Here is an 18,320-nt window from a genome sequence, read left to right as displayed (position 1 = left end):
CTTCAATTTTACTAGGGCTCCTTGGTGCCACACTCGGTCAAATGCTGCCTTGATGTCAAGGGCAGTCACTCTCACTTCACCTCTGGAATTCAGCTCTTTTGTCCATGTTTGGACCAAGGCTGTAATGAGGTCTGGAGCCGAGTGGTCCTGGCGGAACCCAAACTGAGCATCGGTGAGCAGGTTATTTGTGAGTAAGTGCCGCTTGATAGCACTGTCGACAACACCTTCCATCACTTTGCTGATGATTGAGAGTAGACTGATGGGGCGGTAATTGGTTGGATTGGATTTGTGCTGCTTTTTGTGGACAGGACATACCTGGGCAATTTACCACATTGTCGGGTAGATGCCAGTGTTCTAGCTGTACTGGAACAGCTTGGTGCAGCTAGTTCTGGAGCACAAGTCTTCAGCACTACAGCCATAGTTTCTATCGGTTTTAACATGATTAGCAGTAGGATGCTGACTTTGATCCCTTCTTTTCAGTGTTTGCTGCTTTCCATTCAAGTGGGACAGCACCAGTTGACAGAGAAAATTGAAATAACCTTGCAAGGAAGCAACTAGTTTCCCCTTAAACGGTTTTCAGAACTTGAGTACCTGTTCCATCCATTAGGGCCAGTAGGTTTTGAAAGTCGTGGTTTATTACTCTATGATGGTACATTTGATTCCTGACCTTAGCCTTCAGATAACAACTTTGCCCTGTGCATAAAGGTGTAGCAGGTGTTCTCCATCCTTTTTAAAAGGATGGATAGTGGGTTGACTTGTGTGGGAATCAGATTTGCTTGTTTTTCACCAGTCCTTGGATTTTCTGAGAAAATCACGCAGTTTGGAGCTTACCTTGGACTTGGACCTCTGGTGACCTGCTCATAGTAATATTTTCGTACTGTATGGAAATCGATTCCCTGCCCCTTTGCTTTGCCTGACCTTCCCTAACTAACAAAGCAGTGCTGTGGCTTAGGGTAGAACAGGTGCCCTGCTCCCTGCCTCCCTCCTAAACCATGTCACAGCAACCTGCCAATCACTCTTTTTTCCCTTTTATTTCCTTCTACCTCTCTGTGGAGAAGTGGCTGGCTTTCCTCAGTGAACACAGCTAACATCAGGAACTCAATGGAGCGGGGCACCTGAATTTGTGTTCATCCACCCAGAGAATGCCACGTGTTGATGCCTCCGTGCACTGTCATCACAAGCTCTCTCTAACTGTTTTGTTTAAGCAGTGAATATTGATGGCTTCAGTGGGGTAATCCACAGGAATGAGAAAAGCAAGGGAAGAAATTGAATCAAACATTTAACTGACGAAGGCACACATTATTGAGACACTGTGCACATTAGCTGTCAGCCATGACTCAGTGGTGTCACTCTCGCCTCTGAGTCAGAAGGTCGAGGGTTCAAGCCCTACTCCAGAGACTTGAGCCCATAATCTAGGCTGACACTTCAGCATAGTACTGAGGGAGAGCTGCACTGTCAGAGGTGCCGTCTTTCAGATGAGATGTTAAACCGAGGCCCCATCTGCTACCTCAGGTGGATGTAAAAGATCTGATGGCACTTTTTGAAGAAGAGCAGTGAGTTCTCCTGGTGTCCTGGCTAATATTTATCCCTCAATCAACATCAATAAAACAGATGATCTGGTCATTATCACCTTGCTGTTTGTGGGACCTTGCTGTGTGTAAATTGGCTGCTTCGTTTCCTATGTTACAACAGTGACTATACTTCAAAAATACTTCATTGACTGGAAAGTGCTTTGGGACATCCTGACGTTGTGAAAGGCATTATATTAAATGCAAGTCCTTTCTATCTCTACCGATGTGAATCTAGCTCCCTTGCACTGTCAAGCTCAGGAGTCCCAGCCCAGAATGATAAGCTGTGCTCAGGCCTGCAGTAATGTAAATCTCTGCCGTTGGAGCTGTGCTCAACGATCCCTTCGAACAACCACCCTAGAGGGAGGACTTGGCATTGAAAATACTTTCCCATCCCCAGCGTGACATCCCCTTTTAAGCAAAGTACAGTCCTATACTCAAACCTCCCTCTAAAGCTTAAAGGGAAATTGCAGATCTAAGATAAGTGGAGAAGAGGGGGCGGGCTGAGCCATGGCCACTCTCGTGCACCTCCTACCAGGGAGATTGAGAGCTGCATTAACAGATTATTGGCTGGACCATAAAATGGAAGAGGGCAAGAAATTAATTTACAATACTAGGTGGTAGAGTGGAGGCGTGTGGATAAAAATAACGAAATGCAATTTGTCATCATTCAGTTAACTGCAGGTAAATTGTCTTGGTATTAGCCCCTGCCCCTCTCTTTATGGCAATCTTTTAATGGCCTATTTCCGATTGATGAGTGCCAGCCTTGTACATGAGAAGAACCAGCAGAGGTCTCCTGCTTTCCCCGCTATCGGTCTGCGTTTACTGCATACAGTTTAGAGATCCGTTTGATATAAACTCCAGGACCACAGGTCCGCCATCTGCCCCCACTGCACTAAGTCCTGTTAACCAGCTGTTCAAATTAATTGGCCCACAGGAACAGAAAGACAGGAACCAGGGACTACAAGACATTAGACTGTTTTTTGTTAAATTGGCTTTTCTTAGAAGTTTCAACACATACCCATTTTGAAAACATGAACACTGAATAAAAAGGCTGCATCAGATGTAGATTACAGCAGTTAATCTATTATTCACATCACAACAACACAGTTATATGTACAGACGCCAACACAAAATATACCATTTTTTTTTTGTTTTTCTTTGCGTCATTAAGATTTTTATTATTTTCTCTATGATGCAGTCTGGGGCCGTGCCCATGCCTTTATCCAGACCCCTGCCCAATGCCCATCCCCAGGCCTGTGTCCAATGTATGTGACCAGTGCCCATGCCCAATGCTCAGGCCTATGTACATACCCATGCCAGGCCAAAAGGTGGGCAGACACCCAGCTTCCAGGTTTTTGTGAATGCCACCCTGTGCCCAGCCAAACGTAAGAGCACAGACAGCCCCAGGTTTGATGGGGCAGAAGGATTCTTACTCCCGTTTTGCCCCCCTTTCCATGCAGATCTGCGTGGGCTCTGAATCTCTGGAACTGCTAGCACGAGTTGCTCAGATGTTAACCCTGCTAGTACTGAAGTTTTTCCAGCTTTCAAAATAGTAGTATAAAGTGAATACAACACATATTAACTGAACTTACATCATACAGTCAGCATATATTATGCATGATTGTAACAGTTTATACATTACAAGTAAGCTTGTATGTTTAACAACCAGCATATCTTTAATACATGAAGGAGTAGATGCTGAGAGGATGTTTCCCCTTGTGGGAGAGACTAGAACTAGGGGGCACGGTTTAAAAATAAGGGGTCTCCCATTTATGACTGAGATGAGGAGAAATTTTTTCTCTGAGGGTCAAGAGTCTGTGGAACTCCCCCAGAGATCAGTGGAGGCAGGGTCATTGAATATTTTTAAGGCTGAGTTAGATAGATTCCTGATTAACAAGAGAGTCAAAGGTTATAGTAGGTAGACGGGAAAGTAGGGTTGAGGTCACAATCAGATCAGCCATGAGGGGCCGAATGGCCGCCTACTGCTGTTAATTCATATGTTCGTATGTAATGGAAGGGGGAGAAGAGACGGAGTGAAATCACATGGAGAAAGGAAAGCTTTTGAGGTGGAGAGATTAAGTTAGGAGGCAACAAGGACTCCACTTTGGATCATGACTGTCCTGATCACTGACCACCAACAGCAGGGATGATGCAAGAGCCCAATCCATGGAGAGCAATTAATATTAAATATTCACTGACTATTGGTTGTAATGTGTTCTGTCTGTTAAACAGTACATAATGTGACTTAATAAAAACAGTCACTATAATCAATAACATCCATATGTATTATATATTGACAGTATACTTTATAAATACAGCCGTCAAAGTGAGATGTTAAACCAAGGCCTTGTCTACCTGCTGAGGTAGTCATTAAAGGTCCCATGACACAATTTGAAGAGACATTTCCACACCGCCTGAGGAAGGGGAAAGCCCCCGAAAGCTTGTGGGATTAAAAATAAAATCGTTGGACTATAACTTGGTGTTGTAAAATTGTTTACAATTTGAAGAGGAATGGGAAGTTCTCCCAGTGGGATCTTGTGCGCAAAATTAGCAGCCAAACAGCCAGGTTAACAACAGTCTTCTGAGCATGTCGAAGTAATTCATTGTACGTGAAGCACTTTGAGTGGTGCCTAGAGACGTGATAAGACACTATATAAATGCAAATCTGTCTTATTGTTAACATACACTAGCTGTTATTTTCTGGCAATGAGCTGCAGATTACCTCGCTAAACTGTTGCAATCATTAACGCTTCAATTGCACATCAACTGAATGGAATGCCTTGGCTGTTAAGAACCCCGATGACACCCATACCTATTGTGAAAACATGAACACTGAATAAAAAGGCTGCATCAGATGTAGATTACAGCAGTTAATCTATTATTCACATCACAACAACACAGTTATATGTACAGACACCTACACAAAATACATCGTTTTTTTTGTTTTTCTTTTGGGTTATGGAGATATTTATTATTTTCTCTCTGATGCCGTGCCCATGCCTGTATCCAGACCCATACACGCCAAAGAAGCATGGAATGTCTCACCGATGGCACAGCTGAGGCCAGAAATATGCTGTCTGGGAAATTAGGGGACGGGACTCACAGCCTACCTGTTCATGATGTAGCACATTGGAAAGGCAACTCAAACCATGACAACAGTACCAGTGCTCTCCACTAGATGTTACTAGTGTAGTAGAAATGAACTTTTAAAAACTCATTCTCAGGATGTAAGCCTTGCTGGCAAGGTTGCCATTTAATGCCCATCCCTAGTTGCCCTTATACAACTGGGTGGATTGCTGAGCCACTTAGGAGGGCAGTAAAGAGTCAACTACATTGGTGTGGGACTGGAGTCACATATAGGCCAGACTGAGTATGGACAGCAGGTTTCCTTCCCTAAAGGACATTAGTGAACCAGTTTTTATGACAATCTGAGAGCTTCATGGTCACTTTTAATGATACCAGCTTTTTATTCCAGATTTTTTAAACTGAATTCAAATTCTGAAACTGCCATGGCAGGATTTGAACCCACGTTGTCCAGATTATTAGCCCAGGTCTCTGAATTACTAATCCAGTAACAACCACTGCACTACCATATCCCATACTGCAGGATGAGGACATGCTTATCTTATTAACACTGTCTGACCCCATCCTAGGGACGTTTCCTTAGACAGTTTCCTTCCTTTGCACAGGTCTAGTTCTCGGCCCAATTACTAACATACTTGATGAAACTGCTGGAAGTAGAATCTATCAGCGAAGAAATTCTGGTTTATGGTTTGAAGCAAAGCCAATTACAGGGATCAGAAGCTTCGTACATCAAATCCAAATCCTCTGCTCATCCTTCAAGGTGGTACTAGAGCAGTCGTCTGTTTCAATCTTAAATGGACAGTCCCTTGAAACACTTTACTGGCTCGGTGCATGTACTAAACAGTTGATCTTTGAGCACCATGCTTTTTGACTGCTGTCAATTATATGCTTGAAACATATTCTAATCTCCCTGCTGAAAACTCTATATACTGGAATTTTGATTCACATACTTTTGTATAGTTTTGTTATATTACCTTGGAGCCCAAATTGGCTGGATAGACTCCATGGTAGGCTACGTTGAACAAGGCCTTTGGAAGGAGTGAGCTTGTTGGGTTAAATGGCGTTTTACTGCTTCAGGTTTTCTTGTGTTCTAGCTCGTGAAGTTTACTAAGGTTTGTCATTGTCATACTTCACAGTGAGAGAAGATAAAATAGTTGTAATGTTAAATGAATATTTTCTACAAGTATTCATTAGAGAGGATAATATTAACTTGCTATCCAGTTTTTTTTAGTACACAATATCCCAGAAGATTGAGCTCGGTAGCACTTGAAGGGTTAGGCTTACTCAACTCTAACAGGTTTCCTAGCACAGGTGGGAGGCGGCTTGTGTGGAGCATAAACATGGGCAGTTGGGCCAAATGGCCTATTTCTGTGCTGTACGTTCTATGTAATTCTATATCCTAGGCTACTGAAGGAGACCATGGAGAACATTTGTGGGTTATTATTGTGGTGGAATCATGGGGCACTGTATTTAGAACTGGTAGTTGGCAAACCTAGTACCTACATTTAAAGAAGGGTGACAAAACTACAATGCAATTAGTCTGACATCAATAACAAGAAAAATAATGGCAACCATTCCAAGGATTAGACTGGAGGCATACCTGTATAGGAATAACTTAATAAGAAATAACAGCACAGAAGAAGTTTCTGTCTGATGAACCTCCTTGACTTCTGTGACGATGTCACAGATAAGGTAAACAATGGTCCTCCCCATGACATTGCTTATTTAGACTTTCAGAAAGCTATTAACAAAGTTCCATATGAAAGACTTCTAATTAAAAGCCACAGTAATCCGGGGTAAAACCTAGGACTGAATAAGAAACTAGTTAAAAATAAAAAACGGAAAGGCCTTGGGAGAGGTTTAACATCAGATTGGGCAGGAGGATGTAGGGGAGAGCTGCTGTGTGGTGGGCCACAAGAGATCAATGCTTGGACTTCTGCTTTTTCTAATTCACATGAATGACCTGTATACAGAAGCTGGTCAAATTTCCTAATGACACTTAAGTAGGAAAAGTAGTGAAAGAAGAAGATGCAGCAAAAGATTTGCAAATAGATTTAGTTAGCCAATAGGGCTGACAGTGTTAAATGATGTTGAACACTGATAAATATAAAGTATTGCACAGAAGCCAAAAAATGTAGGTCATAAATATACAATAAATGGAACTGAATTAGCATGAGAGTACTTTAAAGGGACCTGAGAGTAATAATAAGAATACCCCTTTCAACATCCAAAAGAATATAGTGGTGATTAAAGCTTATAGAACGCTGAGATATAAAGGCAGAATAGTAGAGTACAAGTCTAAAGAAGTTGTAGCAAGGCTTTACAATGTACTGGTCAGACTACACTTTTTTTGTGGCATACTGATCAAAACTCAGCACAGTCTCACAGATTGCATTGCATTGGAAAATATACTAAGAAGAGCAACAAGGTGTAAAAGGATGAGCAACGAGGAAAAATTAAGTAACTTGAGTTTTACAGTGTGTAAAAAAAGAAGAACCTCATTAAAGTATATAAAATACTAAATGATGTAGATAAGGCAAATTTAGTTTATTCCTTCATACTAAGTCAGGAAACTAGTACCTGCGGAAATTAGTAAGAAGTAAAGTTAAAACTACTCACACTTATGTAGTGCCTCCCAATGCACTTCACGGGAATCAGAGTAGAAATTGGGAGAAGAGTTAAAGAGATGTCTGAAGGTATAATAGATCATCCTGAGAATGAAGATAACCCATAGCATCTTTTCTCCAGTACCAACTGTCTCCTTAAACCCCTCTCCTCTGTCCCCTCCACCTTCACCTAGCAACAGGTGTGAGGAACTCATGGACTTCTTTCTCACTATGATCGAGACCATTCATCCAGCTGCCTCTGATGTTTTCTCCTTCCCCTAACCCACCAAATCAAACCTCCCCCCAGGCTCACCCCTACCCTGGTCCTAATCCCACATCTTTCTGTAATTTTGCTCCTATCTCCCTTCATGCCCTCTCTGAGCTCATCTTGCCCATGAGACCCACCTCCTGCTCCCTAGACCCCATTCCTACTATACCGCTGATAACCGAACCGAACCTTCCTGGCCCCCATGCTAGCTGACATTGTAAATGGTTCCTTTCCCTTTTAAAACCGTGTTATCACCGCCTGCTCAAAAAACAGCTTCGACCCCTCTGCTTGCAAACTACAGCCCCATCTCTAACGTCCCTTTCCTCTTTAAAGGCCCTGAATGTGTTGTCTTCCAAATGCGTGCCCATCTTTCCCACATGTTTGAACCTCTCCAATCAGGTTTCCACCCCGGCCACAGCACTGAAACAGTCCTGGGCAAAGTCACAAATTACATCCTCTGTGACTGTGATCATGGTGCATTTTCCCTCCTCATCCTCAACTTGTCTGCAATCTTTGACACGGTCGATAACACGATCTTCCTCCAATGCCTCTCTTCCATTGTCCAGCTCAGTGGGACTGCATTCGTTTGGTTCCACTTCTAACTACCCAATTGTAGCCAGAGCATCTCCAGAAATGACTTCTCATCCTGCTCCCGCTTCGATACCTCAGAAGACCCCCAAGGATCTTCCGTGGCTCCCTCCTTTCCTTGTCTACATGATGCCCCTTTGCCACATCAATCGAAGATGTGCGCAGCCGACACTCAGCTCTATCCACCACCCCTCTCAACCCCTTCACTGCCATTGCACTGCCAGACTACTTGTATGACATCCAGCCTTGGATGACCTGTAAATTCCTCCTGACCATAGCCATAGTCTTTGACTCCCCGCCTGAAGTTCCATACCCTCGCTACCGATTCCACCCCTAACCCTGGCCACTGTCTCAGGCTGAACCAGACTGTTCAAAATATCATCGTCCTATTCAATCCAGAGCTGAGCTTCCACCCCCTCCATCACAAAGACCACCTACTTCCACCTCCATAATGTTGCTCATCTGCTGCTGACACTCTCATCACTGCCTTTGCCACCTCCAGACACGATGGGGTTGACTTTCACTGCCTTCACCTGGTGTTAATGGGATCGGTAACAGCCTTAAATGGGTTCGGTAGCCGTACCCGCCCTGTTAACACTGGTGACGTGACTGGCTCCATTTTAAAAGGGGCCTATCACTGGTTGTCCAAAGCATCTGCCTTTTTCAGGCGATAATTTTAATATGGAAATTGGGGTCCAATGACATGTCAGCATGGGCTCAGTTGGCAGCACTCTCGCCTGAGTCCGAAGATTGTGGCTTCAATCCCCACTCCAGGGATTTGAGCACAAAATCTAGGCTGACACTCCAGTGCAGTACTGAGGGAGAGCTGCACTGTCGGAGGTGCCGTCTTTCGGATGACACGTTAAACCGAGGCCCCGTCTGCCCTCTCGGGTGGATGTAAAAGATCCCTGATGTCCTGGCCAATATTTACCCCTCAACCAGCATCACTAAAACAGATTATCTGGTCATTATCACATTGGCGTTTGTGGGACTTTGCTGTGTGCAAATTGGCTGCCGCGTTTCCTACGTTACAACAGAGACTACACTTCAAAAGTACTTCATTGGCTGTAAAGCGCTTTGGGACATCCTGAGGTCGTGAAAGGCGCTATAGAAATGCAAGTCTTTTTAAATGGGAACCATTTGCTATTTTAGGTCGGAACTGGTTGCGACCCCTGCCCCCCACAACTTACATTGCTGCCTCAGCTCGATCTTGAGGCCGCAATCTACCGAGCTGCAATCAAGCGCCTGTTTGGTGCACCGTACCTTACTTGCCAAATTTAATTGAGGCCAGGGCCTCTTCAGGGCTGGAACGGGTGGCCGCGGTCTCTTTGAACTTCTTCCGTAGCTATTTCAATACCGTTCATGGAGTACACTTTGACCATTTTTCCTTGTGTGTAGTACTTTACATTGGTCAGTGTTAAATTTCATTAGTCATTGTTCTGCCCACTTACATATTATCCAGATAATTTCTGAGCTGCCTCCTTCAATTGGTTGATCTGTACATAAGAACATAAGAAATAGGAGCAGGAGTAGGCCATACAGCCCCTCGAGTCTGCTCTGCCATTCAATCAGATCATGGCTGATCTTCGACCTCAACTGCACTTTCCCGCCCAATCCCCATATCCCTTGATTCCCTTAGAGTCCAAAAATCTATTGATCTCAGTCTTGAATATACTCAACGACTGAGCATCCACAGCCATCTGAGGTAGAGAATTCCAAAGATTCTCAACCCTCTGAGTGAAGAAATTCTCTTCATCTCAGTCCTAAATGGCCAATCCCTTATCCTGAGACTATGCCCCCTAGTTCTAGACTCTCCAGCCAGGGGAAACAATCTCTCAGTATTTACCCTGTCGAGCTCCCTCAGAATCTTATGTGTTCAATGAGGTCACCTCTCATTCTTCTAAATTCCAGAGAAAATAGGCCCATTCTATGCAATCTCTCCTCATAGGACAACCCTCTCATCCCAGGAATCAATCCAGTGAACCTTTGTTGTACCGCCTCTAAGGCAGGTATATCCTTCCTTAGGTAAGGAGACCAAAACGGTACACAGTACTCTAAGTGTGGTCTCATCAAAGCCCTCTACAATTACAGCAAGACTTCCTTACTCTTATACTCCAACCCCCTTGAAATAAAGGCCAAGATACCATTTGCGTTCCTAGTTGCTTGCTGTACCTGCATATTAACTTTCTGTGTTCCGTGTAAAAGATACCCAAGTCCCTCTGAACACCAACATTTAATAGTTTCTCACCATTTAAAAAAATATTCTGTTTTTCTGTTCATCCTATCAAAGTGAATAACCTCACATTTCCCCACATTATATTCCACCTGCCACCTTCTTGCCCACTCACTTAACCTGTCGATATCCCTTTGCAGACTCTTTGTGCCCTCCTCACAGCTTACTTTCCCACCTAGCTTTGTATCGTCAGCAAACTTGGATACATTACACTTGGTCCCTTCATCTAAGTCATTAATATAGATTGTAAATAGCTGAGGCCCAAGCACTGATGCTTGCGGAACCCCACTGGTTACAACCTGCCAACCTGATAATGACCCGTTTATTCCGACCCTCTTTTTTGTCTGTTAACCAATCCTCTATCCATGCTAATATATTACCGCCAACCCCATGAGCCCTTATCTCGTGTAACAACCTTTTGTGTGGCACCTTATCGAATGCCTTTTGAAAATCTAAATATACTACATCCACTGGTTCCCCCTTATCTACCCTTCTAGTTACATCCTCAAAAAACTCTTAATAGATTTGTCAAACACGATTTCCCTTTCATAAAACCATGTTGACTCTACCTAATCATATTATGATTTTCTAAGTGCCCTGTTAGCACTTCCTTAATAATGGATTCCAGCATTTTCCCGACGACTGATGTCAGGCTAATTGGCCTGTAGTTCCCTGTTTTCTCTCTCCTTCCTTTCTTGAATAGCGGTGTTACATTTGCTACCTTCCAGTCCACTGGGACCGTTCTAGAATCTAGGGAATTTTGGAAGATCAAAACCATTTCATCCACTATCTCTGCAGCTACCTCTTTTAGAACCCTCGGATGTAGGCCATCAGATCCAGGGGATTTGTCAGCTTTTAGTCCCTTTAAATTCTCCGGTACTTTTTCTTTACTAATATTAGTTACTTTAAGTTCCTCACTCTCATTAGCCCCTTGGTTCCCCACTATTTCTAGTCTGTTTTTTGTGTCTTCCATTGTGAAGACAGACACAAAGGCCCTGATATTACCAAGGAGGCGGGATGGCAGCAGGGGGGCGACTGGGCATGTGGGTAGCCCGCCCAGTAAAATCCGTCCGTTCCCCACGCGATCGCAGGTAAATTGAAGCCACTTACCGTGGCTTCCGGGTTTCCCGTCGTCAACCTGCGCAGCGGGCAGACTGCCCACCCGCATCACAGGCTGTCAGCTGGAGGAGTCCTATTTAAAGGGGCAGTCCTCCAATACTGCTCCTGGAGCGAACAACCAAAATTATACAATGGAGCAGACCAGGGGACAGGCTGCTCCTAGATTTACCGATGCCTCATTCCAGGTCCTAGTGGATGGGGTAAGGACGAGGAGGGATATTTTCTACCCGGCGGACGGGAGGAAGTGGCCTGCCTCGGCCATCAAGAAGGCCTGGCTCGAGGTGGGAGAGGAGGTCACCAGCAGCAGCAACGTCTCCCGCATATGGATCCAGTGCAGGAAGCACTTCAATGACCTAACTAGGTCAGCCAAAGTGAGTACACTTACTCATTCTCCTACACTCCGTCTTCTACATCACCGCCCCCACCCCACAACTCCTTCTGCACTGCCAACACCACTCTATCACATCACTCCTCACACCCACTCAAACCCAAACCTCAACTTACCTGCACTTACTCACCTCCCCAGTACTCATCCCACCACTACCACTCAACCCAATCCTCATACGATGTCATGGCTCTGCCTCATACTCTGATGCATCTCTTTCACGGTCAGCTTCACCCAAACCAATGCATTCAGCGGTTGGCCACGTCACCATCCCTCACTCATGCCTTCCTCTATAGGAGAAGAGAGCCCAGAATGCACGGGAGAGGGTGAGGACCGGAGCGGGGCTGCAACATCTGGTCGTCCTCACATACTCGGAGCAGGAGGCTCTTGAACTAAGCTGCACCCTCGAGTGCCTGTCTGCCGGGGACGCCGAGACTGTCACCCGACAAACGGCTGGTGACAGAACTTTAACATTCAGCACTCACAATAGCAAATGATGTTAACATGCCTTGCCATCTTCAGCACCTCAACATCTGTCATCATGCTTAATATTGCCGTCTGTTCTCCTACAGCCTTCAGCGACCGCCTTGATGGCGGAGGGCGATTCCTCAGAGGACCTGCCGGCCTTTGAGGCGGCACCGTCACATCTGAGCGAGCTATCCACCAGCGCAGATACACACACCTTAGTGGGTTCCCGTCCTCACTTAGTTGGGGTCGCACATGGTGAGTCACCACACACCTGAGCACGAGCAGACACTGGTGGCAGGGGCAGCTGTGGGGAGTCCGCCTCGGTGGGAGCACTCTTCTTCAGGCTCTGCTCAGCTGGACACAGATGCTGAACCCTGGGGGCCATCCATGAAAAGGAGAATGATCGAGGGGCAGCAGCACATTTGCAAGATGCTGGAACAAGTGCCATGCGCACTATCCACAATCACGCAGAGGATGGAGGAGTCCAACTCCTGCATGAGTGGAATGGTGGCACAGGTATAGGAGGGAATCTCTGAGATACTGTCACAGGTACGTGAGGGCATCTCTGAGATAGTGTCACGGGTAAGTGCGGGAATGTCTGCGATGGAAGGAAGGCTAGCCTCCATCGAGCTTCAAGCACGGCTCAACAATGAGTCCATTCAGGCCCTGACAACGGCCCTTCGGACTCAGGGTGAACAACATTCTGCCGCCTTAAACAGGCAGGCAGATACTCTGGCACTGGCCTTACAAGGCTTCACACATGTCCTCCAAACTGTCGTCCAGCAGAGTGGTAGGAGTGATGTGGGCCTGGCCCAGGAGAGGGATGATGGGGAAAGGGGACATGGAAGTGGGGACGCCACTCAAAGCACTTCCACGTCTCACCCGTTGCCCCCCTCTCAACCAGTACCTGCAATGCTGCATCTCTCCAGGTGGCCGAGTCTGCCCCTGCACAGGTGCAGGTGGAGCAGTCTTTGGAGGGGTCCTCACGGGCACCGAAACCCAGAGGGCGTCGGCCCAAAGCATCTAATCGGTCAGGGCATGAACAAGAGCAACCTGCCACTACCTCTGCTGCAGCCACAGGGGAAGCACCATGTAGGAGTAGTCGGAAGCGTAAGGCAAAGTCTTGTGAGCACAAAGGGGATGCACAAGGGTGTTTGATGCTTTGTCATGTTTTTTATTTATATTTGATTTTTGTTAATGGCACATTAAATATTATTATTGTCACCACTACTGCCACGTCTTGGCCATTCATGACTGGCTTGTGTAATAAGTCCCTTTCATGAGGTTCACCACGAACACCCACACTTGATGCCACCCATTGGGTCACCCTACAGTGGGTGTATGTGTAGTTGCACGACTATTTTGTGCAGGGGTGGGGGTGGGGAGGGGAGGCTGGTGTGGCCGCTGCTCTGTCCAGGTGGTGAGGACTGGACTCTTCACACTGTCTGATGTTAGGAGAACCGTTCACATATCAGTGACTCCCTGGCCTGACGAGCAGCCAGGTGTGCTGCTGTTCTGCCCATGGGTTGCTCCTCCTCCTCGGCCTCCTCCTCCTCGTCCTCCTCCTCCTCAATGTGGGTGGCAGATGTGGATGCGGCCTCCTCCAGTGGCACCCCTCTCTGTTCTGCAGTGTTGTGCAGGGCACAACAAACGACTGTCTGGTACGTATTGAAGCCTTTACTCCAGAACGATCAAGGCACCTGAAGCGCATCTTGAGCAGCCCTAAAACATGCTCAATTGTAGACCGGTTAGCGATGTGGCTGTCGTTATATCGATACTGTTGATCGGTGGTGGGGTTCCTCAGAGGTGTCATGAGCCACGTGTGCAGGATGTATCCCTTGTCCCCGAGGAGCCAGCCCTTACGGGTGTTCGTGCGTGGAAGAGGGGCGGGATGTCGGACTCCCGGAGGATGAAGGAATCATGGCAGCTGCCAGGGTATCTGGTGCACACATGAAGGAATCTCCTGCGCTGGTCACAGAAGAGCTGAGTGTTGATGGAGTGATAGCCCTTCCTGTTGATGAACAGTCCTGGCTCGTGTGGAGGCGCTTGTATTGCTATATGCGTGCAATCAATTACACCCTGCACCTGTGGGAAGCCAGCCACAGTGTGGAATCCCACTGCCCTCTCTGTCTTGCTGAGGTTGTCCATGGGGAAGTTGACATAGTGCGAGGCCCTGCGAAACAAGCCGTTGGTGACCTGCCTCATGCAATTGTGTGCAGACGACTGAGAGCTCCCGGTGATGTCCCCAGTGGCACCCTGGAATGATCCGGAGGTGAAGAAGTTGAGGGCAGTGGTGACTTTGACAGCAACAGGAAAGTAGACGCTGCTCGGCTCAGCATGAAGGAGGCTGCAGCTGTCCGCGACTACCTGGCGACTGACTCTGAGCCTTTGCATGCACTGCTGCTCAGAGAGGTCCAGGAAGCTGAGCCTCGGTCTGTAGACCCTGTGGCGAGGGTAGTGCCTCCTGTGACGTCGCTCTCTCTGTTGTTGCCCTCCGTGCTGTTGTGCAGGTGCCTGTGGCGCAGTACTGTGTTGTGGAGCTCCACGTGGCGGAGGTGGACGGCGTGCCTGGCGAGGCTGGTGATGTTGCTCGTCCTCGGATGAAGTGATGAATACAGCTATGGCGCCCCCCCATCCTGACGGTGTGAGTTTGAGGGGGTCTGCAAAGTAGGTAAATGTGTTTGCACAGCAGAGTTTAGGGTATAAATTAAGAATTTTGAGTGGAAAAACAAAGGTGTTGCAGCCAAAACTTTGCCCGAAATGACAGAGTGCCCTGCTGCAATAAATGAGGTTTTCCCCCCACCTGTCAAATATTCCTTTGCATCTCCCACTGGCTGCTGGCTGAAACACGTCTGCTCCAACAGGGAGTGTTTCCCACAGCACGGGAAACACGCTGAGGATCCTTCAAAATTGTACCCATGCCAAAATCTCCACTCAGAGGTCTGTCAAGTACCTCAACTATCTGACTAACTATCTAAAGTAGCATTCTGCTAGCTTTAATTGCCGGTGGGAGTCTCGGATGCGGGAGGTGCGCGCGCACCCGAACACCTCACTGGGGAACCCGGAAGCCAGCGGGTTGGAGCCGGGCTCCGAACCCGCTTCGAGATTCCGCCATTTTAAGAGCCCCCCCGCCCCCAACGCACCCGCTCGGCCATCCAAAAATTGGCCCCAAAATATCTGATCAACATCTCTGCCATTTCCTTATTCCCAATTATAATTTCTCCTGTCTTGCCCTCTAAGGCACCCACATTTACTTTTGCTAATCTCTTCCTTTATACATACTTGTAGAATCTCTTACAATCTGTTTTTATATTTCTTGCTAATTTAGACTCATGTTCTATTTTCTTCCTCTATCAGTTTTTTGGTCATCCTTTGCTGGTTTCTAAAACTCTCCCAATCCTCAGGCACCCCATTAGTTACAGCCTGCCAACCTGAAAATGACCGTCTATTTCTACTCTCTGTTTTCTGTCCGTTAACTATCCTCCATATTACCCCCATTCCCATGAGCCCTTATCTTGTGTGGCACCTTATCGAATGCCTTTTGAAAATCCAAATACCTCAACTTCTTTTACCCACGTGTATTGCTCCTTTCACGAGGTGAGTTTTGGCCCGTGATGTTGCTTAAAATAATTGATTGCGTTCTTGAGTCTGTGGGAACTTTTCAACAGAAACCACAACTACAGCATCTGGAACCCTTTATGTTTAAATATTTTGTCCACTTATAATAAAACAAGTCCCTCCAAAGAACTTGGAAGACAAGGGGAATGACTGATACCTCCCCCACACCCTGATATTATGGAGGGCAAATCCAAAAATTCTTATCCTTTTCATAAAAGTACAATGAAGTTTTGTTTCTCTCCCTGCTTCAACACTGATGAAAATGATTGTTACTTGTTCATAACCAGATATGGTGTGCGTGTGTATACATAAAGAATAAACTGTGACCTTAGCATCCCTTTTGGATTGTTCCTTAAATATCTCAAGCCAGTAATGATTGAAAGTATGCAAAATTCTACAGCAAGAAAATATCCCCCAAACAATCAAATAAAACAAAATCTGACACTCGTGTGGGCCTGGAATCCTTTGAGAGTCGTGGCAACATTTCAGCTCCCAAAAATCAAAATGCACCATGGTTTTGATTTAATACAGAGAATGCAGGAGTATTCCCTGCTTCCACACACTCCCTGAATTCTAGTTTACAATATTCTGATTTGCACGTGTTGCTGCTATGTGGTACAATCTATGTGCATGCTTTGAAAATGATCAGATGTCAGTAGTGGAGGAGGGGATTTTGGCCAACAGAATTTGATTTATTGGGTTCTCTTGAGAGTCCTGAGGTTTAGCTTTTTATAGACACCTTACACAATAGAGAAGTCTGGTATTAATCCTCATTAAAAGGATACTCCTTTCTGAACAGGTACTCCCAGGACACTGACCTCTTCCTGCCGCATAGCTATTAGGAGAGCACTGGGGAAGTTTCGTCTTCATCTGATCCAGACACTGCCTATACCAGACACTGTCAAAATCTTCCTGTTACACGAAGACACCTGAGGGAGAATGACATCTCACTGCTCTGCATGATTTCTGTTGGACTAAAGCCTCATTACATTAACCTGGCACAGGTGTATCGCTGGAAATTCTAGCTTCTGCCACATAAGACTGTTGTATGTATCTTGGAAAGTGAGTTTTGTTTTCCTGTTCTTCATTCTCCAACACACCCATGTAATGGTTCAAAAGACCCGTCCTGTGATAAAACTCATGTCACCTGCATTTGCAAAAAGCACAGAAATCTTTATCAAATAAATTACCATGTCCTCAATTAACAAAAATGTTGGCATAAAAAATACATGCTAATTATATATAATACATAACATTCACCACCTCTGCGTGAATTTAAGGCAGCAATCCAATCTCGGGTCAGATTATGTAGGTCATTCAAACTCTACACTCAATTGTTCGTGACATCATCTGAACTTTTCAATTGGATTCCTGGCCTTGTTGAGAGCATTCAGTATCTTCTATATATTTTAGTAGGTTCCTTCACTCGGTTGAACAGGAAGAGGATGTAGAAGAAGTTTACCCTTGGGAGGAACAGAGGCATTAGCTGTCTTTCAGCTGTAACATTACTCCGTTGCAGGGTTGGATTAATCCCAATTTACTTTACAATAATTTCCTGAACATTCAAAATGGCGTGGTTTTAATTGATGAGCAGCAATATGTCTGTTCAGTAGGACAGCCAACAACTGATATTCCTTAGTCAAAGGATACTCCAGCTGCCCTTTTACATTGTATTAAAACGGTGCTTAGCAGTCTTTCTGTTTCGCATATGGCTCACAGTAGAAATGTAGTTAAAATGGAAATGATTGCAGAGCTGAGTGCAGAGATGTTGCCCCTTTGGGAGATGAAACTTATTGTGCTATGTTTTTACTTCCTATGAACTATTTCACACATGTATTGCTAGAAGTGGGGGGTAGTGCACTAGGTCAACATATTGCCCTTTCACCCCAAGGACTTCAGTTTGAAGCCAGCCACCAGTGATGGGACGAAAGTCTCTTCGATTCTCTATCAGTTACAATGGTTCTGTGCGCAGTGGGTTGATGTCGCCTCAGATCTGCTTGCACGAGACTGGAGCGCTAAACCGTAGTCTTTGTTCCACCTTTCTGAGGGAAGCTGAAATTTTGGGCAGTTTTTGGTATAGAATATCAGCTGACTAATAGGACCTCAGCTAGTAGAGAGGTTTATCCCATCTGCCTGTATTGAATTCAGATCCAGGATTCAGATTTTTGTTGGGTGAGGGTATCAAAGGATATGGAACAAAGGCAGGTAAATGGAGTTGAGGTACAGATCAGTCATGATCTAATCGAGGGGCTGAATGACCTCCTCCTGTTTCTATGTACAAAGAGTGCCTGCTAATATACTGCATTGCCAATTGCCCCTCCTCCATCTTGCCTTTAATGGAAACTGTGTGGCTGGAGGGGGGAATGTGCCAGCATTCAGT

The 18,320-nt window shown here is 45.8% G+C and overlaps 1 protein-coding gene across 1 annotated transcript in view; it reads left to right on the top strand.

Moving 5' to 3' along the window:
• The window catches only part of asb1 (ankyrin repeat and SOCS box containing 1), a 50,890-nt gene extending 33,332 nt beyond the window's left edge, over positions 1-17,558 (top strand). Inside the window, exon 4 of the mRNA XM_067987952.1 lies at positions 16,740-17,558. Within this exon, the coding sequence (XP_067844053.1) occupies positions 16,740-16,873 (134 nt within the window). The 3' untranslated portion in view covers positions 16,874-17,558. The remainder of the gene's footprint in view (positions 1-16,739) is intronic.
• Positions 17,559-18,320: the final 762 nt, after the last annotated feature.

Source organism: Heptranchias perlo, chromosome 7 (genome assembly GCF_035084215.1).
Source record: "Heptranchias perlo isolate sHepPer1 chromosome 7, sHepPer1.hap1, whole genome shotgun sequence".
Taxonomy (NCBI): domain Eukaryota; kingdom Metazoa; phylum Chordata; class Chondrichthyes; order Hexanchiformes; family Hexanchidae; genus Heptranchias; species Heptranchias perlo.
The sequence above is the reverse complement of the archived record's forward strand: the minus strand, read 5'-3'. Positions and strand labels throughout refer to the sequence as shown.